The sequence below is a fragment of the Netta rufina genome, assembly GCF_964035555.1.
Source record: "Netta rufina genome assembly, chromosome: 5".
Classification (NCBI taxonomy): Eukaryota; Metazoa; Chordata; class Aves; order Anseriformes; family Anatidae; genus Netta; species Netta rufina.
In genome coordinates, this window is record NC_140128.1 from 47,567,214 (window position 1) to 47,593,744 (window position 26,531).

General features: G+C 43.9%; 1 protein-coding gene across 5 annotated transcripts in view; it reads right to left on the minus strand.

Annotated features, from left to right (window-relative positions):
- FOXN3 (forkhead box N3) overlaps nucleotides 1–26,531 on the minus strand; it is a 197,838-nt gene that overhangs the window by 68,543 nt on the left and 102,764 nt on the right. For all 5 annotated transcript variants that reach the window (XR_014618471.1, XM_084287542.1, XM_084287544.1 and 2 more), the window contains exon 4: nucleotides 7,854–7,918. Coding sequence is in view for 4 of the 5 variants with exons in the window: in XM_084287542.1 (XP_084143668.1) it covers nucleotides 7,854–7,918 (65 nt within the window). In the remaining variant the exon portion in view is untranslated. The remainder of the gene's footprint in view (nucleotides 1–7,853; nucleotides 7,919–26,531) is intronic.

Below are 26,531 nucleotides of genomic sequence, written 5' to 3' on the forward strand. Positions count from 1 at the left end.
GCACACAACTCCTGTGCTCTTAGTAGCCAGCAGCTCCTGTCAGGGAATGGGAAACACAGGATGAGCCCTGGATGTATGGCAGTGCTGGCACAGGAGAAGGCCTCTGAGCAGGAGCTTGCTAAGAACACATTGAGCCATTTTGGGGTATCCCTGAAGCAGAGCTACCTGCAGGTCACCTCAGCACTGACTGGGGCAAGGACCAGCCCCTCCTCGCCTCCTCCAGGCTTTGGGCAGCCTCCCCATGTCCCTTCCTACACAGGGCTGTCAGGCCAGCGCTGCGGGGACTTGCAGCAGTTACCTGTCCTCTCAGTGTGCACTGCGAAGTGCCTTCTCACTGCCACCGGGCACGCTGTGGGCAATCATGGGCAGCCAGGCCCTCTCCAGTGCCCAAGGCTCACCTCACAGCCTGCACCCACACCCTCTGTTTGCCACGGAGAGCAAACAGCAGCGGTACGCTCTGTCCCGAGGCCCCAGGAGCTGTAGCTTCCAAGGAAGTCAGTCCAAGGGACGGTTACAAGACTTATCTGCAAAGATAGCATAAATGTCTATGCAGGTCTAAAGTCACTGAGTTTAAACTGGGTGTGAATTAAACTTATCTCAGTATGCTCTGCAACTTGAGCCAACATGAACACGACCTGCCTGCTGCACTTCAGCCTTCCTCCTCGTCAATGCCAGGAGCCAAAGGCAGCCCAGGCATTTTGGTCACTGGGAACACGAGCAGCCAGCGGTCACACTTCCCTCCTAAAGGCTCCAACATCAATGTTAACACAACCACACTTCAGGCACTTAATAAATTACGGCTTTTGCCACCATCTTACATACTGAACTAGAAAAATAGGAATAAAAAGACTGTACCTATAGTGTAGATAAAAGATCCATACTGTACAGCTAACACACAGCACCCTGTGTACAACCACACCACACAAAACACAGAGCTAAAAATGTCATGCCAAAGTGGCCATTTCAGTAAGAATTTCTTCAAAACACTGTCTGTGGCTGGTATCTTTTATTGAATGCACACACTGTTTCAAAACCCTCTCATAAACACGAGCCCCCACCAGCACCCTCAGGACTCTGGAGCCCAGCTAGGGCTTTACCCACTTTCCCAAACAAAGGCGAGCTCTGCTGTTCAAATTACTCCCTCAGGGACACATTGTACAACCCCTCCGACTTCATTTTACTTCTTCAGTAATACCACTGCAAACACACTGAATGCTAATAATAAATAAATTATTCAAATATTCTGTCTCCACAGAGGCAGCACGTGAATCATCTTCCTGAAAGGAAACTCCTGAAGAGACTGTCAGGTACCCTTCACGTGTTGGGGGGGGAGCCAATTTAAATAATAATGCAATCTGAATGAAAAGTGATTTATCGTAACAAGATAGCAGCTTTGCTTTAAATTCAATAGGTTGACTGAAGTCAAGTCATTAGCAAATGCAGAGCATGGCTGTTAGCACTGCTTCAATAAGGGTGGGACAGGTCCTTGGAGAAGCAAAATTTGTAAAGACAACAAGGTGAGGTCAAAACGTTTGGTGCTCTTCTGATGAAAGCAGTAAGCTGGTGAACTCAGCTGGACACTCAAAACCCCCAGATCTTTACAAAACAGTCATTTATGGAGTTAAAAATCAATTTCCAGATGTTCCTTTAAAAGTAAGGAGACTGACTGAAACTTCAAGAGAAAAGTCTAAAATACAGTTTTTGCTAGCAAAAGCTAACAAACAGCGCTGTTGCTTTTCACAGTTATGTTCCTCCCTTTTTAAGGCTATCCCATTAGTGGAGCATCAAAATATGATACAGAGGCAGTATTTTGTAGACTGACAGCTCTGTGCAGTGAGAAGCATTACTATCATCATCCACGTTTCACAGAGCAGAAAATCAAGGAATTATAACCCCGAAGCAAAAAAAAAAAAAAAAAAAAAAAAAAAGTAGTTATTTTTGGGGAACATGAGATTCCCAAATCTGTGTTAGGAAATGACTGTTCAGTTAGACTGGGGCATAAGAGTCTCACCCAAGGCTGTACTATAGATCAGACACTTGCTGACTTCTCTTACTGACTGCTTGTGCAGTGGAACGAGCAGACAAAATGAATTTCCACCTCCACAAGAAGCCCACTGTGCCTGCAGTGGCCCTCTGCTATTTGCTGGTGGATGCTGACCCACGCATCCCAGTTTTTCACAGCATCAGAGGGAGAACGTGGGCACACGCATGCACACTGGCACCTCCTCTGTGAGCCTGTTGCCAGCTCCCATCCTGAAGGCACAGAGAACAACTCCCCCCACACCACTCTGGAGGAAAGACCAAGGAGAGTGTGTTGGCAATACATCTCCAACCGGTCCCTACTTCTGCTGTATTTGTACTTCAGTGTCACTACAAACACCAAAAGCAGGCTGAACATCTTGATTTATAAGAGTGGACAATTCTAATTTAGCCTTTATAAGGGAAACCAGTAACAGTTGCACCCCTTCTCCCTCCTCCCTGCTGGCTTATTTCCACCTCCGCAAGTCCTTCTATTAATAGCCAATACTTGGAAATGTGAAGTCCCAAATCTGCTCTCTCATTTCTTACAATCAATCACTCAGCAGACAATGGATTAAGTGGACTGGTTGCTCATGTCAAGGATTCTCATGCTTATTAAAGGAAAACATCTCTGTATGAATATGTGCCTGTTCATAAATGAGCTGGCTCCCATCTTTAACACAGGGCTTCCCAGGCCTCGTTTGTACACTTATTGCACAAAATAAACTTTATATATAAGAGATACAGCTCTTTTTGCTCTCTCAAATTAATTTTATTTCTTATCCAAGAATAAAGAGAGCTGTGGGCTTTGCCATTCTCCAGAACATCTCATGTTATGGTCAGCTGCCAGATGGTAGTACATTAAAATGTGAAATCCACCATCTCGGCCTGAGGGCATCACGGGCCAGTACCTTGCCTGCAGAAGTAGTGTCCGGAGTCTCCACATCCACTCTGCAACAAATTCCAGTCAGTGTCTCCTACCAGTCTTGGTGACTGATACCTGACCCTGTGAAGGCAGAGTCATTCACCTCCTTCCTGCATCATCTCCTTCCTGCATCATCTTCCTCCTTCCTCCTTCTCACAGGCAGTGCCTGCCACCTCCAGCTACAGCAGGGGCAGCTGAACCAGGGTAGATTATGCCCACGTGGTCAGAAGCACCCGTGAGAGATGGATGTGCCTTATAAAACGCCTCCTCAGAGTAGAGGCTGAGCCATCCCCATGTGAGCATCCTATCTCTTCCTCTGTTCTAGAGAATGAAGATGCCTGTTCCCCAGGGCTGATGGTACAGAGGAAACAAAGCAATGTGTGAGCTTCATGAAAGACAATCGCTCATTTCTAAGGCTTCCCCAGCCAGCTGGGACCAGAGGCTGTGCAAGACTCCTCACTCCTCCTCTCCCATGCTCTGCAAGTGGGAGGGGATTTTTGCCAATCTTATTTTCCCCTTTTATCAAGGGAATCGTGACTTTAAAAGAAAGCTGGGCAGTCTAAAGTCAGTTCACTAAATGCAGCCCAAATGCGAGTCCAGGTCTGCAAGAAACATTTTTCACATCTCTGGGGTAAGAGTTCATACCTTTAACATCTGCAGGCAGCACATTTAAACTGCACTGATCATCAGCAAAGCAAGAGGAGGAGCTTGCCCAGAGAAGAAAGCAGACCGTAGACAGAGATCATGGCTGTACCTCTGGCTGACCAGGAACTGCTGGAAGCAGTAATCCCAGCTGGACTATCCAGTCACACCGAGGAGGACCATCTCCATCTTTAGCTACAACCACAATAGCAGCCAGATGACCCAGGCTCATTTTCCTTCCCTGGAAGGCAAAGAATCACTCACCATGCTATCACAAGGGCCTTCTTCTGTTGGCCTTGGACAACAAGCTCAGAATGCTTACCTAAGAACCCCATTATGCCTGGCAGACTTGCACTTGCCTTAAAACAAGGGGAAGACACTATGTTTTGTCAGTGCTGTCCTGTCAGTTGTGGGGCTCCTGCATCTTCTGGGGCAGCTTTCACAGCTCCTACACTCCTGCTTCAGTCCCCACCGGAGCAGGAACAGCATACACAAATCTCTGTTTTCACAGTAGAGTGCTCTGTTTTCTTGCCAGCTGTAATTATACCCACAAGCACCATTTACGTACACTTCCTTGAAACTCAAGACCAAATAAATTCGGTACAAGAAGACATAGTAATATGTTGCACTTAGTTTTATTGAAGTGTGAGGGCAAATAAAACACAAAGAAGTGTAGAACTTCCATTTTTTTGTTGTTTTGTTTTTGTTTTAAAGTTTTATCTTTAAGAAACAAAACAGAACACTTCCACAGTCCAGTTATATCTTACAGGTGGTACATGGCAGCTGAGATTTATGTATGACTGCTGCTAAAAGTTAATTGGAAGATGTATTTCTAATTTATTCAGGGAGAATGACAGAAATATCATGAACGAAACTTGTATTATTGCAACTGATTTGTGAGCAACTGCATCCTCAAGACATTATCATAAGCTTAATACTTGAGACCTGTGCAGAAGAAACAACACAGACTTTCTTTGGACACAACGCATTTGTTTCAAAGCCTTGAAGTCAATGTGTCCCCACCTATCTCACCCAGCACAAGGTCCTGAAGAGTTTTCTATACGTCCACTTTAAAGACTTTTTCCTGCCATGTATTTTTATTAAATGAAAATGCATGTGAGAAGACAGCTGAAAACAGAAAGAAAGAGAAAAAAAAAAAACATAAACACAGTGGGAACAAAGTCTCTCAATACAGAAGGTGTATTAAGTAACGATTTTGAAACAAACAATACAATATGTACAATACTGAGTTACAGACACCTACGTAGCAAAGGCAATGCAGTAAGAGCAGAACACTGTATTTCTGTCCTGGGAATTCTGAAGGCTAGAACACAGCAATCTCCTTGAATATAAAAATTAATTTTGAGAGAAGGTATCCAAACTTGGTAAGGCTGAAGGTCCTACCCATTCACATACGTACTCATGAAGAGTACGAGGATATAAGGTGCAATCCTCACCTAGTAGAAGGAGCTCAACATTTTAAAAAGCACCTGTGTAAGTGACTTACTCAACATGAAAATTAAATTTATCATTTGTTTTAATCACAAAGTTAATGCTAGGAGCCACAGTACCATGATCCCCCAAAAAAGAAACTGAGGTAGCCATCTTGTCTCTAATAAAATGATAGGCAAAAGGAATACAGCATATATATTTTAGGAGGTAAGTTCAAAATTCTTCAACAAAGTACAAGCAAAGACAGAAAGGAACAGAGAATTAATCCCACTCATGACAAAGACATTAAGGACATAGAATAGCTACAATGAATTTTAACTTCCTTTTCTCTTCCTCTGCTATTTTGAGGTACACAGATAACTGGTTTCTCAGTTGCTCTTTCTCTGGAGAGGTAAGTTAAATGCTTTACAATGGTTAAGATTACTTTGCCAAACAGTTCAGGTATAAAATGAATGGAAACCAGGAGCGCTTGCTAGTCTTTCTTGGCTCAGAGAAGTACTACTTACATCGCAAAATTTTTTCTTCTTCATTCCCCAAACCAAAAAAGGACATTATCTTTAACAACTCAGGAGAAATGAGGTGTGACAAGTGCACACAAATATTACATTTACTAAAATTTCAGAACCATTCAGTATTATTGTCTGAAACACACACTGCACATTGTTTTCACATATTCATTCAGCAAAATATTCATCAAGTAAAGACACTTTAAAATCTTTTTGTTACCTGAACTTTTGCCAATTACATGGCAGTGTTAAAACTAGCAACAGATATTTGAATCAATTTTTCATTCCCTCATTTGAATTAAGCTGGATATAGGCACTGGCAGACGGCACTTAAGATGGTCATGTAAGATAGGACTTGATAAACCTCTCCACCCCCTCACCTCCAACCTCCCTGCAGCTGCTAGCATTCCTCCACACAGGTCTTGTGGAAAAGACAGAAGCAGCAAAGAGGTGGATGCACTATTTCCATGCAACCTGCTGAAGCCTGTGCATGAAAGAGCTCATTGTCGGGAAAAACAAAAGAAAGAAAGGCAGAAAGAAAGGCTTTGTTATTCTGTTGACTTAAAATCAAAACCAGTAAATGTTAGAAGATAGCCTTAAAAAGTTTTTCTTCACACTCTCATCCTTCAAACCTCATTGCTGGATCGTGTATATTACAGTTCAATTTGGCTGGCTTTTCCTCTTGTAATAGCAACACAGAGTGCCAACTGAGTTAAAGGTCTGTTAGGCTTTGTTAGCTCCTTGAAAAGGCAGTCATCTCTCTCTTTTTCTCTATTTCTTTAATATGAAGACTTTTTTTGTGTTTTGTTTGTTTAATTTTTTTAGCCCCCTGACCCTCCCCCCCCTTAACTGGAAGCCAGAGGAGGGCAGAGGAGAAGAGAGTGGAGAACAGTGCACTTTTCTTTATTGGCAGATGGTTTTAAGCAACAGCCAAGGCAGGGAGGACTACAAAATAGCTGTTCTTAGCTTCTGGATACCTTGCATGAAAGGAAGACATAAAACATTTACACCATACAGACTTGACAGAATATTTTACATTCCATAAACTAAATTACAAAAAGCTTTATATGTGCAGGTAAATGCTTAAAAACTGAACTCTTGAACAAATGAAAACGAATCAAGCCTGTCTATTCACAACAGTGACAAAAACAACAACAACATTCCAAGACTGCAAAGACAGCAGATCTACCCTACTGAGACCAAATTCAATCGCTGCCAAGCTCTACAATTTATATTGTCTCTGACTGTTAAGAAATAATCTAAATGCCATAATGCATTTAAAATGTGTATGAACAAATCTCAGCAAGATAAAAGAAGGATGCAAACTGTCGTATGTGCAAGGAATGAGTTGAAAAATATCGTCAGGTAAACTATAGATGTTGGATTATGTTGGTGGGTTGTAGGTGAGCACAACTGCCTGCCAATTATTCACTTGTGGACCTAGTTGTGAGTAAGGCTTCAACCAAGCTAATTTGTGTAAATGTTCTGGAGGATGTTACACAGCACTTTCAGCCAAAACAAAAAGTCATAAAACTCTTGGTACTATGTGAATGAACACAAAACTAAGACACTTCATGGACAACTGCTTGCAAAGACCATAAAATCATCTTAAATGACGTAAGTTACTCCTGCACCATACACAAACGTATAGTTTGGGGATACATCTTTCTGTGCTTCCCTTAAGAATGACAGCAGTTCTATGTGCACAACAGCAGAAATGTAAATACATTTAGCAGTCAACAATGATTGCAAAAAGTCTGCGAAGACAGACTGAAAATCTTCACATATCAAAACTGCAAACCTGTTCATATTGTCCATCTCAAGTAAATAAGATATTTCAAGTTCCTCTATGAAGACAAGCACCCTTAAACACTGTTTACCAGCTACAGCTCTGCTACCTACCTTTGGGTACACTTAGGTATCAGCACAATTAGGGAGCAAAATAAAGGACATCTCACAAAGAACAACCCTGCTTCATCTGCACAGCTAAAATCAGTGTTACTGGAACATTTTGTTCTAGGCACACTTTATTCCACACATAGGGAAAAAAACACTTTTTCTTAATTTACTGTAAGCAAATTAATAATCTGAGAAAAGAAAAAAGCAGCAACTTTTATAGACTACACTCACTTTATGCAGTACATCGTCATTTTCAAGGCACCAGATGCGCAATAAAGGAAACAGATTAAAGGAAACAAAAACACTTGGTTACTTCTTGCCCAGTAAATATTACAAAAGCTGTGCAATTTGCAAGACAAGGTATTTGTTAAGTAGAACAGTTACTCCAAGATGTAGCATCCATCACCTACCTTGTAGAAGGGCTCCATTTCTCTTGAAAAAGGTGCTTCCTGGCCAAATGGGTGGACCTGATGTGCTAAAGGTAATAAGAAATAAGTGTAAAGAAAATCTCATTTACATTAAATAATCGTAAATTACTATTTATATGAATGCTATTTAGTTTTTAAAGCTAATGCTACTTCATGGCATTTTTGCCTTCAAGCAAGTCTCAAATCTCACTTTAAAAATAGGTTAATTTGATTCAAGATGCATTCTCTTCACAAGAAGAACAACTCCTCAGCACAGAACACACCCACACTCTCATTTAGAGGGAGAGAGAAAAAAGCAATTTGGCATAAATAATAATATAAGAAATGCAAATCAATGTCAAAAATATTTACTGAATTCTCAGTACAGCAGAATATATGCCTTTTTTTCGAAGCCATCTGCTAAAAACCCAAACACTTAATGGGTTTTACTCAGTCATAACAACCCACCATTCCAGCTAAAGTACTAACACGAAGAAACCTTGGCCAAGCACCACCCAGCTCCTGTACCTACACAAGACTACATCCACCAGTGCGCCCTATGTGAAGAGATTCAGTCACTGCACCAGGAACCATTGTGGTAAATGAGTTGTCCCATGAGCGCCAGAAGGAACCAAGCTTGGTTTTGCTATATGCACAGGCTGGTGGCCAGGGCTGCCTGCTCTCACCTTTTCAGCAGTTGTGCCACCCATGGCAGACCCTCGGGTACCCAATGGGTCCTTCTCTGAGCTCCCAGCTTGCCTCCAGCTCCCAGCAGTGCTGCCTGGGGAGATGCATGGCCAGCACCTCTCCCGTAGCAGCCCCACTGCTCCAGAAGGGCCGCTCTCCCTTCACCACATGCCACGCATTTGGCAGAAGGATGGGTTGTTGTTCCTTAACAACAGTCTGCTCCTTAATGAAACAGGCTCCACCATAAGCCCTCTAAAGCTCTAAGACAATCATACGCGCTTCTACTACACAAGGATTTTATTGAAATAACTATCCCGAAAAAATACTAAATCAGTAATAGCTGTACGTCCGAATTCTAGCACAAATTAAAAGTGAGACTAAATAACCTTTAGTAAAATTAATGTAAGGCAACTCTGCCTTTGTAGATAATCCACCTTCCTCTTCGGATACAAGATGTGAACCAAGCCCCACACGCCATCCTTGTTCAACATTACCTTTGTCCTGTTTGGGTTGACTGCCGCTACGATGCAATGAAATGGAAAACAGATGCTGTTACATTTACAGTGTGAGCAAAGTTTTGATAAAATGCCACATATAAAAGAAAAAAAAGAATACCTACTTTTACAATTATTCTGCAGAGACTCTTGTACTAACATATAAAACTTCACTGTGTGCCTTATTTAAATAAAGTGTTAAAATACAGACCATAAAAGGATTCAAGGCAATTACACGAGTAATAAAAGCCTTCAATACTCCTGAACAAAAAGGGGAGTTGAGAGACACAGAGACCAAAATGACCAAAAAGAAGTTAAGTAGGTCTACATTCATACGTGCTCGAGTGCACTGGGGCATGCACTTGTCTGAATACACACGCTCACTTCATACGGCTTAATATAACCAATTGTTTGCATTTCCTATAGCAAGCGCCAGCTCCTTGAGTGCAGCTCCTCAGCTCACATGAAGGTCAAGGGCTGTTGAGGGCATTCACACTCCTGTCAGACAGGCTCGCTGCTTTGTATGGCGGCACAGCCCAGGCCAACCTGTAGGACAGGAGCCATGAGGCTGCGAGGGGAAAGCCACAGTGCAGCCCTCACACTGCACTGCATTGCTGCCAAAGGAATTGGGATCCGCACTGTGGCAGCTCCAGGCATCCCAAAAACCCAAGGAAAAAGGTGGAGCTGAGAGATGGAGCTGTAGCAAAATGGCACTGCCGGGCTGCTGTATGCTTCTGTATGGGTGAGAGAGGGCTTTTATACAGGGAAGAGAGGGAAAAACTTATATATTTGAATAGACAAAGTGTCTCCACTAAAGAAACAAAGCAATAGTGATTTATCTTATTTTCCAACTTGAATAAAAGCCCAAGGCTCTCATAAAAAACTCCATCTGATTCAGCACAAACCCACAAGAACTGAGAAAATTAACTGTGCCTTCCCAGGGAAGGAAGCTAAAGAATTCAAGCATGTAAATAATGTACCACAGCGCCCGGTCAAGCCTTTCAAACAACAAACTTCTGTGCTTGTGGGGCTTTGCTGGAGCTTAGTTAAGCCTGATCAGTATTGGAGAAATTGTCTTTCTGTTCCCAAACTTTTCCCTGTGAAGTCTCAGATGGTATTAATTATTAAAACATGTTTCAAGTTAAGAAATGAGAGAGTTAAACTATCTCTCACTTTAAAGTGTTCAGAAGCTGCTTCTCCCAGCTCCAGATTAGGAAACCATTTTTTAAAGTTCATTCTTCTAAAGACCATCTATAATAAAAAAAACATTTGGCCCATCTCAGGCATTTTCTCAAAGGAATCGTTTCTTCAGTTTAGTCTGTAACAGACTGGAGAACAGTGACTGGTTCTCCTATAAAACAAAAATAGGAAATCTGTTTTATGAACTAGCATTTGTAATCAATACATGTTGTAAGATTAATGTTTATGCAATTAGAATTATTAACAGCAGAGTTTTTCCCTACACTTATGAATTAAACACACTGACTAAGGTCAAATTTCGTTTCCAATAAATCCCCACAAAACTACTGAAGAGAAGTAGAAGCTAGTTTGAGCTCTTGTATCACTCACTGTGAGAACACTTATGACCTGCTATATCGCTGTCACGCACAGGTCTGGTTTGACTTAACCTCCCAGCAGCAGACAAGCACAGAGTACTTTTTCTGGGCTTGGATCACCAGTAAAGAGCTGAAATTGAAAATGAACGTCTTAAAAGAACACTAACAAGCATAGTTTATGGATAAGAAGATCTGAAAACCTCAACAGTTACCTGTCAAGGACCACTGGTTTGATTTGCAGAAAGCATGGTCATTTCTAGCATACCCTTAGCCAAAGGGATATCCAGAGTGCAACAGTATTTGTTGCAAACTCATCAAATTTGTGGCACATGCACCAAGTGACAAGTGGGACTGGATTTCCCTGGGAGCCAACTTTTCTGACACGGCTGGCAGGAAACTTCACTATGCAGGGCCCTGGGCATGGGAAACTGCCTGACCAAGGAGGGGTAGCAGGGATCTTTTGGAAGGAAGGCTTTTCCCCAGGAAAATGCTGCTTTGCTGAAATCTAAAACATTCCATAGGAATGTGTGGATTTGGACACCGCAGTGCTGGAAGCCAGAGCTGTGGGACAGCCACCATGGCGTCCTGGTGGCCGGCCAGCCCCAGTGGCCACCCCATGGCTGAACCCCCTTCAATTACTGCTACCAAAACGCATGCCACGCATTTTACAAGGTCTTTAAAAGGTGCACAGGCTTCAAGAGACTTTAAAAAAAGGAAATGTAAAGCCTTTGTCTTCTGGAATTCACATCAGAGCAAGGAGACTGCAGTTCCTAAAGCCAAGCGCTAAAACAAAAAAAAAGCCAGGGGCTTTCGCAGTTGCAGTATTTCGCAACTATGCCAAAAACTCTCACAGGCCTCTTTGTCAGAAAGGCCTGATTAATAGATTTAGAAAACCCAAACAACTGAAAATTCAAAACAAACTCAATTGTGTGGGCCGGCACACCACAATTAAGGGCTGATGAAAACAGAGAGGAAAGGCAGCAAACAGAGGCCAATGACTGTGTTACCAACATGGCCGGGGGCTGAGGGCAGGCAGGAGGATGCAGGCAGGGGGGAAACAACCAACCTGCCCAGCAGATCCCCCACAGAGGGGTTCCCAAGCCACCAGGGCTGGACACTTGGGAGGGGGATGAAGGATGAACGGTGCCAGCTGTGAGCTGAGAGCTACTGTACGCAGGGCACCTGCACCAGGCACGCAGCAGCAAACACATGTGGGACTGCAGATGGGCTGCAGCAACACGGGTTGCTGCATCCAGCCACTACCAGCGGCCAACACGATGGGCAAGGGCAGCGGTGACAACTGATCGAAGCACCTCAACTCCTCCAGGCAAAGGCCCTGGTTTTGTGAAGAGCTGGGGCAGGAAGAAATGCAGCTCTTCACCTCAGGACCAGCATGGACAGCTCCCAGTCATAGGAGGAGTGGAAAGGAAAGCACCAACTCCTGGTGACTGCTGCCCTCACCCCAGGGCCGGTAGCGTTTTTCAGGACAGTGATATAATGAACTCCAGGAGCTGCAGCTGTTGGGTGAAAGGACCAGAGGCATCGCTGCCCCATGCTGCAGGACCACTCTCACCAGCCCATTCCACAGCGAAAAATTCCTCACCCACACCTCCAACAAACAGTAAATAACTGAAGGAAACATCCAGAAGGACATCAAAACTGGAAACTGTAAACCACCTTGTCAAAGAGCAACCAGCGGAGCATCTTGTGGGTAGAGAAACCCACCTCCAGAAGTTTCTGGAAATCAACAGCAACACCACCATTTTTACATTCAAAGGTGTGAAGGTGACAATAACAATAGGTGCTTTTATTTGGCTGCAGTCCATGAAACCCTGCATCAAGTGGTAGCAGGGAATGGTGCTTCTGAAAAGTACGCTCAGCTCCTGAGGTAAGCGGGATGCAGCCTGCTGCCAGAAGGTACTAATGGATGCCCAACTAAGCTGGAAGACTGCAATTTTTACTGCTCCTTCAGAAATAATTTGGAATGGGGTGGTAACTAAGAAAAAACTTTGGTAGCATATTTGCTGGGAATGTGGTATCCTTCGATGCTGGAAGATGAACAGTACATCTTTAGGCCAGCCACCCCAGGTCCTCAAGCGAGAAACAGCTGGAGCATGGCGGGAGGCCTGGAGCAAGTGTGCAGCCTTAACTCGGGGCAGCTGCCACCACACAGTGGCTGAGGACTCCTCCAGCGCTGCTGAGCCCAACACTGCTCAGATCCATCTGCCACCAACCGTGCTCAGCTCTCTGGCCTTGACCTGAGCGCCACTGCCGGGCCTCCCGGCCTAGCATAACATGGCGGCCGCACTGCCAGGCACCTGCCCACGGTACCACAGCTACACTAACAAAATCGGTCACTTGCGCTACAGATCTGGAGCGATATGGAGGCATTTATATACTGCTGCACCTCTAGCACATGCGTTTTGTTAACAAGGAGAAAAAAAAACAAAAAACAAAAAACACACACAATCCCTGCCAGCAGTTTGCTGGCAGTTAATATCACAATTAGCTATCACCTAGCAACAGTCAAGCAAGCTTCCTCTCAAATCAAAGGATAAAAAAAAAAAAAAAAAAAAAAAAAGCTCTACTAAATTGGCTAATGACAATACATAAAAAATATCTGGAAGGTACGTGTTAAGGTATTTCCTGATTTTAATGAAATCTGATTACTTCAGAGATTTTAAAAATACAAAACCATTACTCTATCTTCTCAGATTTTCCATAACTGACACAACATTATTCTTAAAGAGATTTATGAATTCACAATACTAGTTTCTAATTTATGAAGACTGATCTAATATTCTGGTAATGCTTCTCTTTCCTCTGCAGTTCGGGCTTTTATTGTCTCTCAGTATCTCTCACTTACTGCGACACGGGGGATGGAGACTTTAAGCTCCTGGATGGAGTCTTTCCTGGTTTCTCTAGGGTGCCTAACACATTTTTGGGCAAGTAATATCATTCTGATCTCCTGCACACTCTAAATGAGTTTTCTATATGTCATGACTGCCAGAGGGATTACATCTAAATTTTTATTAAAGACAAAAGGAAAGTTGCACACGAAAGCTATTCATGAACAGAACACCAGAAAAAAACTGTGGGAAAAAAAAGTGGTAAGTTGACCAGATCTTTGTATTCTCCAAATAGCCAAAGCCATTCTCTGTCTCCACTTAAAAGAAGAAATTATACAAGTAAATAAATAGAAAGGGAAAGAGATTGGGATTTAAAAAACAAACAAACAAAAAAACAACAACAATAAAAAAAACAACACTCTTATTTCCAGAATTTGGGATAAAAACGGTGATTCCTATTCTCAAGAAAAACATGGCCATGTGTCCTTCAGAGCCCATCAATGACTCAACTGTGGTGTTTAAAAGACCGTTCTCACTGCCTAAGTAATATATGAAGCCTTCTTGTCCCCTGGTGAGACGCTGTAGCCTTCAGCAAGAATTTCAGTCTTTGCCAAGCGCTGAATATATACTTGTGGACAACAATGAAGGAATTGTTCTTTAAATAAATTTTACAAATCCTTTTTTCTATGGAGTTGTTTCAAAAGAAATGGCTATTTGAAGTATGACACATGGAGAAAATGCAAACTTGCCACTAATCTGCTTTTAAATGTTTTAACATTTATTGTGAGCACATTATAAGTCTAGGCTGAACACTGAAATAGGAAAAAGTCCATATATAGCTGGAAGTTTATGGTGAGACAACTGTCCCACATTACTTTTAATTAAAAAAGATTTGTCTCCAGTGGGAATCAGGAGATGTTGGCTATCAGCCTCAAATTCTCATTCTGCCTCTACCAGTGAATCACACTGTGACTGCAGGCAAGTCACTTCTTCCTTCCTCAGCTTCATTTTTGTTCTTTTGTGGTAAGAACAAGAATACGCTCTTACTGACATAGTCTACATATCTCTGGGAGGAATAAAGAATCGTTAAGTAACAACACATCAGATGAGGAAAAAGTGTTTTGAAGCACATACAGTTAGAGTAGGAACACCACAGTACACTTCTACTAGAGGACAGGTTGTTACTTTTCCTGATTTTGAAGGAAGGAAAAACATCGCAGGTCACTTCACACACTGTAGTGCTGTCTCTCCTTAATCCACAGCTGTTATTACCTGGCTCCTAGGCTATATATCACTGGATGAAAAACTGGTGCTAGTCGGGCTGGGGGCACTTCAGAGTTGTCTGAACTTGCTTGTGTGCTACGAGGCACATCTGTGCCAGCTCCTGCAGGCACCACAGGCCAGTCCTGTGGTGCCCAGATGAGCAGACGATCCCATCTAGGGCTGGCCAGCAGCCTTGAAGACCAGAGGGCTGTGGCCTCTTTTGGACTGTAGCAGCATCAAATGCTGACCTGACGAGCTGGGAGAAGTTTGGCTCTCTTCTGTTCTACAAAATTAGAAATGGAGCACTCCAGTTTGCTGATGATAGCCTCTGTTGCAAAACAAGTGAGGGGGAAGAAGAGCTTCATTTCAGTTTTGTTTTTACTTGAGTAGAATTGGAAGAAGGAAGTCTTTAATCTCAGATTCAAGAAAATAAAGCAAGTCCTAACAATTGCCTATACCTAGGCACACCTTAACTTTCAACTTGATGTAAACAAAGAGTCTACTCTGATAGTTAATGCTAAAAAAACAAAGCTTTGGAGAACTTTGATGCTGAGCACCTGGTTCACCATAAGCCACCACAGAACAGCAGAGCCACCAGCTAGGCACAGTGCTGTAAAGTTATACCAAAACCAGGGTTTCTCCCAAACTGAAACCCATCAACAATTTAAAAAGCCCAAAGTGACCCAATTTACTTCTGCTACTCCAGTGCTGAATTCTCCATTTATTCCTTCTGCAGCAGTCCAGGAAGCTCTGCTGGTACACTTGGCTGGGTCTCACAAACACTTTCTGCACAATGCTCCCGCTACATTTCTAACCATGGCCCATCAGCCTTCAGATAAACGATATGCACGTCTCTGCTGGAAATCCATTAGGGAGAACATGTTGCTGGTTAAAGACACTGATGTACCGTGAACATGCACGAAGTTATAAACATACACGTACACAACAGAGCAAATCTGATCTCTGACAAAACAGAAATGGCAAAAAGGAAGACGAGGTCTTCAAGTTGCCTCCCTCCCCAAAATGTTTCATGTCACTTGCTGAAATTCTTATTTATCTGGTGTGGTGTGACTCCTCATTTCATGAATCTCAGTACCAGCAAGACTCAAAGCCAAGCGTGACCCGCAGGCTGCTGCCAATATGCACTCCCCCTCTCTATTGCTTGCTTAAAGCCAAGGCGCTTACCAGCTAAAATTTTCCATACTTGGTTTTTCTCATTAATCTTGAATGAATGTGGTTCAGATGATTCAGAACTAATCTGGCTTCTGGAATTACAGAAGCAGAGGACAAAACGAATGTTTAACCTCTCCCCTGGAACGTTTAACCTCTCCCAGATGCTGAGGGTATTTTTCCCTGGGAAGCTTAATGTGCTCACAGGCTCAGCAGCACTGCACGCCCCTCTGCAGAGGGGACTTGCAGGCACTGGGTACAACACACTGATGCATACATCACTAAGTTAAGGCAAACACGAAAATGCGATGATGATAATAAAACAGAAGCCAGATACTCACATATTTGGAGAGTCCCAATTACATTTTTTGATTCTATCACTTCACACACATCGGCAACAAGAGCCCTGCATTTAATGGTCCCAGAATCTTGCTACCCACAAAGAGATCAGTGCCTGAGGATTGTACTGCATGGTGTGAAAGGTGCTTAAAAGGTGAAGGATACACAGTTTGTGTGTGCATCTATCATCAGCACAGAAGTGTAATATATAAAGATCTAGTTATTGTTAGAGTTACAGTTTTAGAAATGAACTGCTAAGGCATTAAAAAAAAAAAAAAAAAAAAAAAAAAAAAAACAAGAAGTATCAAAATCTGTCTGGTTTCACTCATTCACAATGCTCACTTTGAAGAATCCAGAGCTTTATCCTTGGGCTGGGGAAGGGACAGACCAACACACACACCATGAGGCTACAGCACCTGACGGTGGGCTGTTCCACCCCACAGACTGGGTCTACAGATCCATCAGAAGAGGAAAGAGAAGACTGTATTTTTTGCATTCAGAGGGATTCTCAAAACCTCCACTAAACTGATCCTCCCACCCACAGAACTACAGAGTTACCAGTTCCATGCACAGAAAGGAAAACGTACCCTCAGAGGTGATAAGGTACCCCCAAAAGTACCAGCAAGCCTGAGGCAGCCCAGGACCAGTCTGTGGACACCCCACCTCTGGCTTCAGGCTGCTCTGTGCTGCCCTACGAAGGCTCCTTATCACCAGCTGGTCATGTTTGCACCCATGAGAGCTCAACGCTTCCCATAAATGGATCCCACATGCTTCAGGTCAGACACAGAAGAAATTAAAACATTAATTAAAATTATCACATGCTCACCACCGTGCAGTAAATTTAAACCAAGTGGCACCAGTCTGACCGAACTCAGTCCTATCAGTCCAACCCGATCAGGAGAAGATGGGAATTATCCTTTTATTCCAGAAAAGCCTCAAATTTAAGGGCTGAGGGAGGTGAGACCTCACACGTAGTTCTACTCCCTCTTTGCAGCCTCTTTAAAGATGAAGAACCAGAACTGATCTCTGGTGAGGAGCTGTAGGTGATCTGTGCTTCTCAGGTCTCCACTCACTATCCCGCTCTCCATCCTCCACCAGACCAGCACTCAGTTACTTCTACACCAGCAATAGCCACAGTACCCAGCTCCCAGTATCTTCTACAGGAGATTTTCAAAGCAGAGCTAAGAAATAATGAATTTCACACATTCTGTACATCTAACTGTAAACAAATACTCAGAGGACTTTATTTTTACTCATTTTTAAATTATCTTTAGCCACTTTCATCTTAGGAGAAAAATAAACCTCCCACCTGTAATGGGAAATACCATTCAGGGTGTGCCTTTATCCCTAATTCTTAGCTCTGAGAGCAGCTGTTCTGCCTGTTGAGAACACCAACATTGTACTTGATAGCTTTATAATAATTTTCTCAGGTTATAGTATTACCTGCATGAATGAAGAACTTGCAAGGGGAAAGAAACACTGACCTTCCCATAATTTCTAACAAGAAGTCACCCTTCTACTTTTAAGCCAGCAATTTTTCATGTGACTGATGAAGTGGCATCCTTACCAAAAAGGAGACTACCTTTCCAGAAAGTGTCTTGTAGCATTGTTTCTTCAACAAATCTCAGCTTCCACAGTGAAACCTGTGATCTGGTCTATGCTTCCCTTCGTTTGCTGGCTGCTTCTCAGGTGTTTGTACAGAAATTGAATGTGACCTGGTATGAAATGGCTTAAGCCCCCTGTTCTTCACTCCGGGACTTGCAGCAGACGAAGCAGAGGTATAGAAACGAAGGCTGTATGAGGAAAGGTGAAGGTGGGCAGGCAATCGTTTGTGCTTTCAGGTGCAGGTTTCTGTGAGGTACTGGTTTCTACATCTCCACTTTATCAGCTGCAACTTTATGTAGGGAAAGTTGAAAAAAATTGTTGCAAACATGACAAAAAGCCACAAAGCTGCAAATATCTGAATTTACTATTTCTGCGTGGTATATTTAGACAGCAGTTTGGTAACAACCTTGTGTGAAAACACAGAAGCTTAGAGAGAGAGTCTAGACCACTTAATTCTCTCTAGATAAAGCTCAAGAAAGCAAAACAAGAAAACCAACATGACAGTTCAGCAACCCACTGTGCCCCTTGCTGAACAGCTCTGGTTTAACAGCCAGGAGAGGAGACCGAGAGCTCTCTCCTTGATGAGCCAGGAGGCCCTGGAAGCTCCACCTGCTTGTGGGCAACCCCAAACCAGAGGCATTTCGCTGACGACGAGCACCAAAAGCAGCTGTTAAGACGGGCATGGCTCTCTGTCAGATACTGAGCAATTCCCCTTCCAGTTGACTCAGGACCTGCCATGCGGTTGCGGAAAAAATCCTCATTAGAATTAACTAGCAAAAATATGTTCGTAAGTGTATGTGCACTCTCTCTCTCTCTCTCTGTAATTAATCCCTGGAGTAAAGCTGTTCCTCGGATCACCTCAAATATAGAAAATCAATGAGTTAGATTACAGGAAACAATTAATTATGGTTCACTGGTGTTTAGAAAGTGCCACTGACACCCTGACACCTCCTGATAGCATCCGTGCCCTCTAAAGCAGCAAATCACAGAAAGTAACAAACTGCGCTGTTCAAACACCAGATGACCTCAAGCTTGCTCATTCTAGTGAAATGATCCTAATCAGTCATAAAACGAACGGGACATAACCTCCTAAACATTACAGGCACAATTAATTTATAGAGCATCCGTTTACTACAACCGATTAGGCAGAAATCTTTTCTTCACGTGCTAAAGTAACTTCTGACAAGTCACGGGGGGCACTGAACAAGCCGCTCCGCCACACCTTGCCAGCTGACTCTCGTGTTAGTGACCTCATTGACAGCCAAGTCCCTTTTTTCAGTCTCATTTATAGCACATCACTGCATTCTCCAGCAAACGCACAGATGACTGAAAGCAAACACACACACATCGGAGAGCAGCACATCCAGCCCTTGGTAGCACCGACCCCTCAGCTACCGCCTGTGCTCTCCATCAACCACAACCCACTGAAACACCAGCTCCTGTTCAGAAATCCCTGCACCTACAGTTGGCACCACAGAGAAACATGAAGGGATGCGGGGTTTTAGCAGAAATTGTTGTCATCTCACAGTACCCGTTGCCCTTTTCAAAGCATTTTGCTCTCCTACTTGTAAGAGGCCTTGCCATTCTCTTGTCATTGCTAACCTCTGCCTCAATGGTCTCCTCCTCCTCCGTGTTATCTCCTCTCCTGAACTGCTTTTTTACATCTTAATCTTATTTCAGAAAGTTTGTGACTAGTGTGTGCCACAAGATGCCTATAGCATCATCAACTTTACCACTGCAGCTTTATTAAGCCGATTAAACAAATCCCATGGGCAGTACGAGAGCCTGTGTTCCTTCACCAATCCCCGTTCTGTCTGCGTGGGAACTCTGGTGGTGGGCTCACCCCTCAGTCCCCTCCCCTCTTTTCTTGGAGGGACCCTACGACAGGTTTTGAAGGCTAGCCTGAGCAGGGTGGGAAGGCTTCACGCCCTTTCCTCCTGGACGAGGAGGACTGTGATTGAGTCACCATCCCTGGAGGTCTTTACAAGACGTTTAGCTGTAGAGCTCAGTGATATGGTTTAGTGGAGGACTTAGTGTTAGGTCAGAGGTTGGACTCGGTGATCTTGGAGGGCTCTTCCAACCTAGATGATTCTGTGACTACACACACTGCTACTGTGCCGACAGGAGGCTGCTTGGAAGGGGAGCAGGAGCTACAGGACCTGCACCTCTGAGCAGGCCGACAAGCAGCACTGCTGCTCATCTCCGCTACGGGTGGCGAGAGGGCAACCAGTGCCAGTCTCGTGGTAACCACCAGGAAAAGTTTTCCCAAAGAAAAAAGGAGTTCAATCTGCCTCCTTCCCTTGGCTCTCCTTTCAAAGAATACAAATAAGCTTCCTGAAAAACAACAGGCCTTTTGATGAGCCAGTAGCTTTCCTCTGTTTTTGTTTGTTTGCTGGAAACACTTTGATTTTGCAGGAAGCGCTAACAAATGCGAGTGGGGATCAACTTAGCTAAAGAACCTGAAAAAGCAACGGGACACAGCTCCCCGACTCCAGCCACAAACGGGATTGTCTCACTGGCTCGAGCAAAACTGCTGAATTATTTCCGTAACAAAAGAAAGGCGCTTTTAGGTCCCATAATCTCATTTCAAATCCTTTTACCCACTCCCTACTCTTTTTGGCCTTGAAATTGCAATCCTCTTTCAGTAATCTGAGGACTAATTGGTGCCAGCACTCCAGTTCCTCTTGCCATTTTCTTCCCCCTCCCTCCCGCACTATTCAGGTGCTGAAAAGGATGGCGGGCCAGGGCTCAGCGCCCCTATAATGAGTCTGTCCCTACAGAGTAACTGCTCATAATTAGCAGGAAGCATTTTGCCTTTAAACCGCGCAGCGTGCGTGGCAGGGTCTCGCAGAGCCAAGGAGCCACCCCGGTGTTGCTCGAGGAGCTCCAGAGCTTGCAGGCCATCTGCACGCTGGGCACGCTGGGGGCTTCGGGGCTCAGCCAGGAGCAGCAGCGGCCCTGCGAGCTGCGTGTCGTGTTGATGGGACGGGATTTAGCTGGGGTGGTGCAAAGGCAGCCTTTGTTTGAGAAAGGTTCGAGAACACGGGTCCCTGAATAATAATAAGCAAAGAAGAGATTTAAGCAAGCCTGCTACTTTTCAGCTAATGACTGTCTTTGCAGGTAGTGCCAGAAAGGAACAAAGACTTCTCTTACCGAGGTACTATCAGTGTTGACTGTTTCCCAGCCAGATTTGGGAGCAAAATTCGTTTTTCTGTAATTGGAAACTTCAGCCTAGCGAGGGCATTAAAAACAAACACACAAAAAAGCTGGCTCCAATGGACATTCATTTCCAGCAAACCTAGGGCTAACCTTAAGCTTTGATTCAGGAAAAATAAACCAAAGGCTTCAAAAGTTTTTAAAGCTGGCAAGATTACATTGCTGAGAGTCTGCACCTAGTTTTGGCACTGATTGTAATACAGTGCTGTGTACTGTCTGGAAGCTGGGGGACAGCAAGAAACTTGTCATCTGATGGGATGTGCATTGCCTCCATCACACCCCCAAGGAGTGCTCCGAAGTACGAATGCAATTGCCAGGCTACATCCATACCCAGCTCACTAATACATGTCCTTAGGCAAAGAGCTACGCTGTGAAGAACCCATTAGCGTCAAAAACCAGAGGACACAGCCCAACACTCTCCTAAAGGATGAGCCCTTCGCGTGGAGCAGCAACAAGAGGTGGACTGCCAGGTGCCGAGCCTCCTGCAGAAGCCAGTGCAGGGCCACATCACCTCACTGCACTTTGGGAATCTGCCAGCGCAAAAAGGCAAGCCTGGCAGTTTCTGTGCAGAAAGGCTTACACTTGAGCACCCTCCTCACATCCAGCCAGCATCGGATTGGCACTGGGGGAAAAAGCACGAGTTGTCACTTCAAGTATCCCCTGGGGACGGTGTGGGTACACAACAACTACACAAAAAGAACTTGTGATTTATTTCCAGCCACAGAAATCGATAGCAGGCTTGCACACAAAGATGAAGTTACTGATGATTTTCCTTCCTTGGCACCATAGCTTGAGATCAGCCGGTGTCTCAGTGGCCTATGATTTAAGCAGTATGCTCAGCTTCGTGCATACGACTACCTTCTGAACATTAGGATGCCCCACCAAAAAAGCAACCCCCAGCGTGACACCTCGCTGAGGGAATCGTGCTCCACCCCAGCTGGAACAAGCGCATTTAAGTCTCATCTCCTGGAAATGCCATTTGCAGCCCTGTGCGCAGGGTCTGCTGCTGATCTCTGTTTGCCTCTGTGTCAGAAATTCAAGACAGAAAGACTCTCCTCGGGTCATCCAATTCTGCTTTCTGCCAACAGAAAACTGCTTCCTACACTCAATTTCCTAGGATTTTATTGAGTCTGCTTTTCAGCTCTCTACCAGATGGATTTCAAACCATTTCCTTTAAGAGATTAATTCAGTCTAATAAGTTCATTATTTGCGCCTGGTCAGTGACCAAGACAGGCCAGAGCCCATGTGCTTGTTTCTTCCCCACAAGCTATTAAAGAGACAAGTTTTCCATCCAGGTGTCAAAGTCTGTGCACAACAGCAATGCAGCAGGCCCAGAGAGACATCCCGGTGAAAACCGAGTTCCTGCTTCACAGAGGGATTACTGTTAGCTTGTTTGTTCCCTCCAAATCACCTCCCCTTTCTACCTTGCAGTTTGAGGACTGGAGATCAGAAGGCAGGCAGCGAGGAGCAGCCCGTGCTGCCTCTCCCCGGGTCAGAGTCCCCAGGTAGCATTTGCCCACTTTGGTGCGGTTCAAACTCCCATGCCAGCCGAGGATTAGCGAGGAATTAAGTTACAGATTAATTAGATTAGGAATAGCCCTACTGATACTGTGTCTGAGTACAGACATAGATGCAGCAGGCTGCTAAACTGTGCCATGCGAATTAGGCTCACCGAGACTGGGGAACCTCAATGTTGGGATAAGGCTCCTCTTTCCCCAGCTGCTGCTTTACCCAGCACTGGGAAACTTCCCTGTGGCATGGAAGTGATTTGACAATACAAGTTTGCAAGTCAAGAAACCTTTAGGGCAGTTTTAGAGCACTAACCTGCCAAAATACACCGAAGTATGATGATGCTCTGTGCTCTTCTGTGCTTTGGGAGCTAGATTTGAGCATTATTTTGTTATCACAGCACTGTGCCATCCACCCAGCCTCAGGGACATTGTGGTTCAGTGGCACGTTCTCTCTGGTAGGAATGTTTTAAGAAAGCCCACATCCCTCCTTGACAAGCCCCAATCCCTTAAAAATAAACAAACAACCAGGACCCAGTTTATGATGCAGTGCCACGAGCTTCATCAGCACAGCTGAGAGGACAGCTTGCTACCGTGCAAGGGCAATGAGAGCATCTTAAAAGGACGTGGCAAAGGACAGAAAGGAAACACAAAAAGAAGAAAAAACATCACAAAAACCAACCCTCTGCTGAGCAATCAGGAGATGCTGCTCCCAGGACCATGCGGCCAAAGCCTAAGCACGTTTCTGTTGTGTTAGGTTAGCCAGAAGGCAAACTGGGCAGTAAATCCAAACAGTTCATCAGAAATGTCCCCTTAGTCTGGGGGGCTTTAACGATCAGGCACAACTCAGGGCATCCCAACCCCCACAGAACAGAGAATAGCAATGAACATGGAAATGAACAAAATGGTTCTGGTTGTTGTTGTTTGGTTGTGGGTTTTTTTGGCAGTGCCACTCAACAAATTCAGCTCCTGAACCTCTTGCTCCAGAGCTCATTGATACAGCTTGCTGCCATGCCTCTTCAAAACAGGGTTTGGATGGTAATATCCCCCGGGAGACAGAAAAAGACCAGTTCTAGCATTTCCAGCAGAATTTTCCATTCTCTTTTTCCCCAAATCTCAGCAATTCTATTTCTACATCTGAAGCCAAAAGCAGCAGAAAAGAAAAAAAAAAAAAAAAAAAAAAAAAAGCAGCAAAAGAAAGATCTACATCACTTTAGCAATACATCTGATTATGGCTCTTCAACTTCCATGGAAAGAATGTGTTTGTCTAAAGTCTTCCTTTCGCATTATGTTATACTTGCAAGTAGGAAAATAAAAGCTGGCTGCTCCAGAAGCTTTGTTTGTTATTCATTCCCTTAAGTATAGAAAATGATTTCAATTTAATTAATTGTTTTATTTATTTTTTTAATCTCATGAGAAAAATGGTTGTCTTCATCTTTCATATGCAAAACAGCTAACCAAAGAACATTTTTTCATCCAGAGAAGGAACTCCAATTAATAGAGATCTTAAATACTTGGGGAGCTGCTATGAATTTTGCCACTGATCAGACAGCTGGCTGGAAAAAAATGTCTTTTCAGGAAAGTTACATAATTAAAACTAACCTAATTTATTATTATTATTATTGTTATTGTATTTTACTTCTATTTTTTTACTTTTTTTTCCTCCATCTGCTAATCCCGATTAAACACTGAAACGAATGAAACCCAAAGAAACCCCAATTTGCTAAGTTTACATCTCTTTTTTATATACTGGGACCTGCATCCAGCAGAACCATCTAATACAAATTCCCAGTGCTGCTTGGACATTTTAAAGAACCACTGCATTTTTATTAGCTCAATCTTCACTATCTGCATTATTATGCAATTACTTTTGCAAATTTCACATACTCTGGTTTAAGAAACAACAACAACCACACACACTAAAGCAGAGAATTATATACACTTTTAGACACTGAAGTTGAAGTGACAAAAGAGTCTAGTCTGATCTGAGTTTTTCAAACTAATCTTAGGACGTTTCCCAAGCAGTCTATAGCAACTGTTTGAACAGGATTTCTATTAGAAGGGTACTTAATAAAATCCTGATAAAAATAGCCACAGAAAAAAATAGTGAGAGGTGTAGAGCTCTGCAAAATGTGTAGGCAGACAACACAGCCAGCCATCAGCTAAGTCAAAAACTGCAGCATGGACAAACACGGACAAGAGCAGTCAGGGGAAAGGGGCCACAGGCAACAAATACAGACGTCAACCAGCAGCTGTAGGGACCTGGACACTGGCTATTACCTTTGGAAAGGGCTGAATCGTAAACTACAGTTATTCCACATTCACAGATGAAGTCCATGTAGCACCAATTCCAATACCAAAAATATCTCATACAAGCTAATGAAAAGAAAATTTAACAACTGCACGTATGCCACAGCAAGGTAAGAATGAAATACATTTACATTTGTATTAGCAAGACCCTTTGGCTGTACAATCCTGGATGCCTTAGGAGGGGAGCAATGAAGAACGATGGTATGTGACCGAGGCACGACACAAGCCTACGGAGTACGGTCGGGCAGGTAGCAGGAGGAGAGTGCCAACAGGGCAGAAGTGAGTCCGAGTGGAAGGAAAGGAACGTGACGGCTCCGATCCACGCTGGTACTGGGCCGGCCCATCACTCACTCATTCCTTTTTCGTGAGGAAGAAATGATCCTGAGGCACGGAGGGTTAAGTCCTGCACCTTTGCGCCCCCGACAGCCGAGCAAACTGAGCCTGTTCTCCTCTGTGCCCCCCACGAGTCACCGCACAGCACAACTAAGTCCCCCGGTGTGTTTGCCGGGACGAGCTGACGGGACAAACCCACTGCAAGCCGGTTTGCTTAGGCCACCCACCTATCGCTGTTGCGCTGAGTTTCTGTAATGGAAATAGTTCACCTTCGGTAAACCAGCACATTTTGTTTCCAGGCGCAGAAGAGAGCAGCAGCCTGGCAGCCACGATGCCTTTGGACATAAAAGGCACCCAGTACATACACACACACCCCCGTGCACTCAAACCCCTGGAGGATTGCACATTTATCACTAAAATACGGTCACAGGGGGAAAAAAAGCCTTGGACTGAGCACATGGAATCTCCCCAAAAGCCTAACAGCATCAACCCCACCGAAGTGGATGAAACCAGCAGCCTGCTGGGGCCAGAGCCCCCACCAACAGATGCCAGAGAGGAAAGTTTTGCAGAACACCTAAGAACGGCACAGCAAGGTTCATCTGTGCTTGTTAACACAGCACAGGCTGGCTTGAAATATTGGCAAGATGGATTCCAACCTAGAAAGCCGTGGAGTCCAGCATCCTCATCCAGGCTGCATCTGAAGGAGCTCTGGAAATCGCAGCTGAACGGAAGCCCACTTTCTGAGGCCTCCTGTTTAACATCCCCCTTTCCCCACCAACCTTTAACTCATAGCAAAAACAAACTAACGAATCAACCAAGCCAAAAACAACTTACAAATTAGATATTTTACAAAGCAGTTTTATGATTTAGAAATAGAGCGAATCCCCCCAACAACCAAGCATACGCATACACCCCATGCATGCACACTGCATTCGGGGCCACACAAAATTTAAGGAAACTCAACAACACCATTTTTCAAATATACCTAAAACAACCCCTTAATTCTCATTTATGTTTAGAGGTACCAAAATTGCTTGACACACTTTCTTTAAATGGCTGTGGGGGTTCCGAAAATTAAGTTCAAGAATCTGTGAAGAAATGTGGTACAGATAACCAAACTATCACCTTCAGAGCTTCAACACAGCTTTACAAAGGGAAAAAAAAAAAAAAAAAAAAAAAAAGAGCTCTTCTTATTTCATAAATGGAAAGGGAAAAGAATGTTTTACCAGGCCTCCACAGCATAAAACACATTAGCCATACAAAAAGCAGCAACTCTCAGCTCAGGTGAACGCGTGGGGAAGGCGGCCTCTCTTTTCAGCCATACACAGCTCTGCTGAAGTTGGAAATTCCT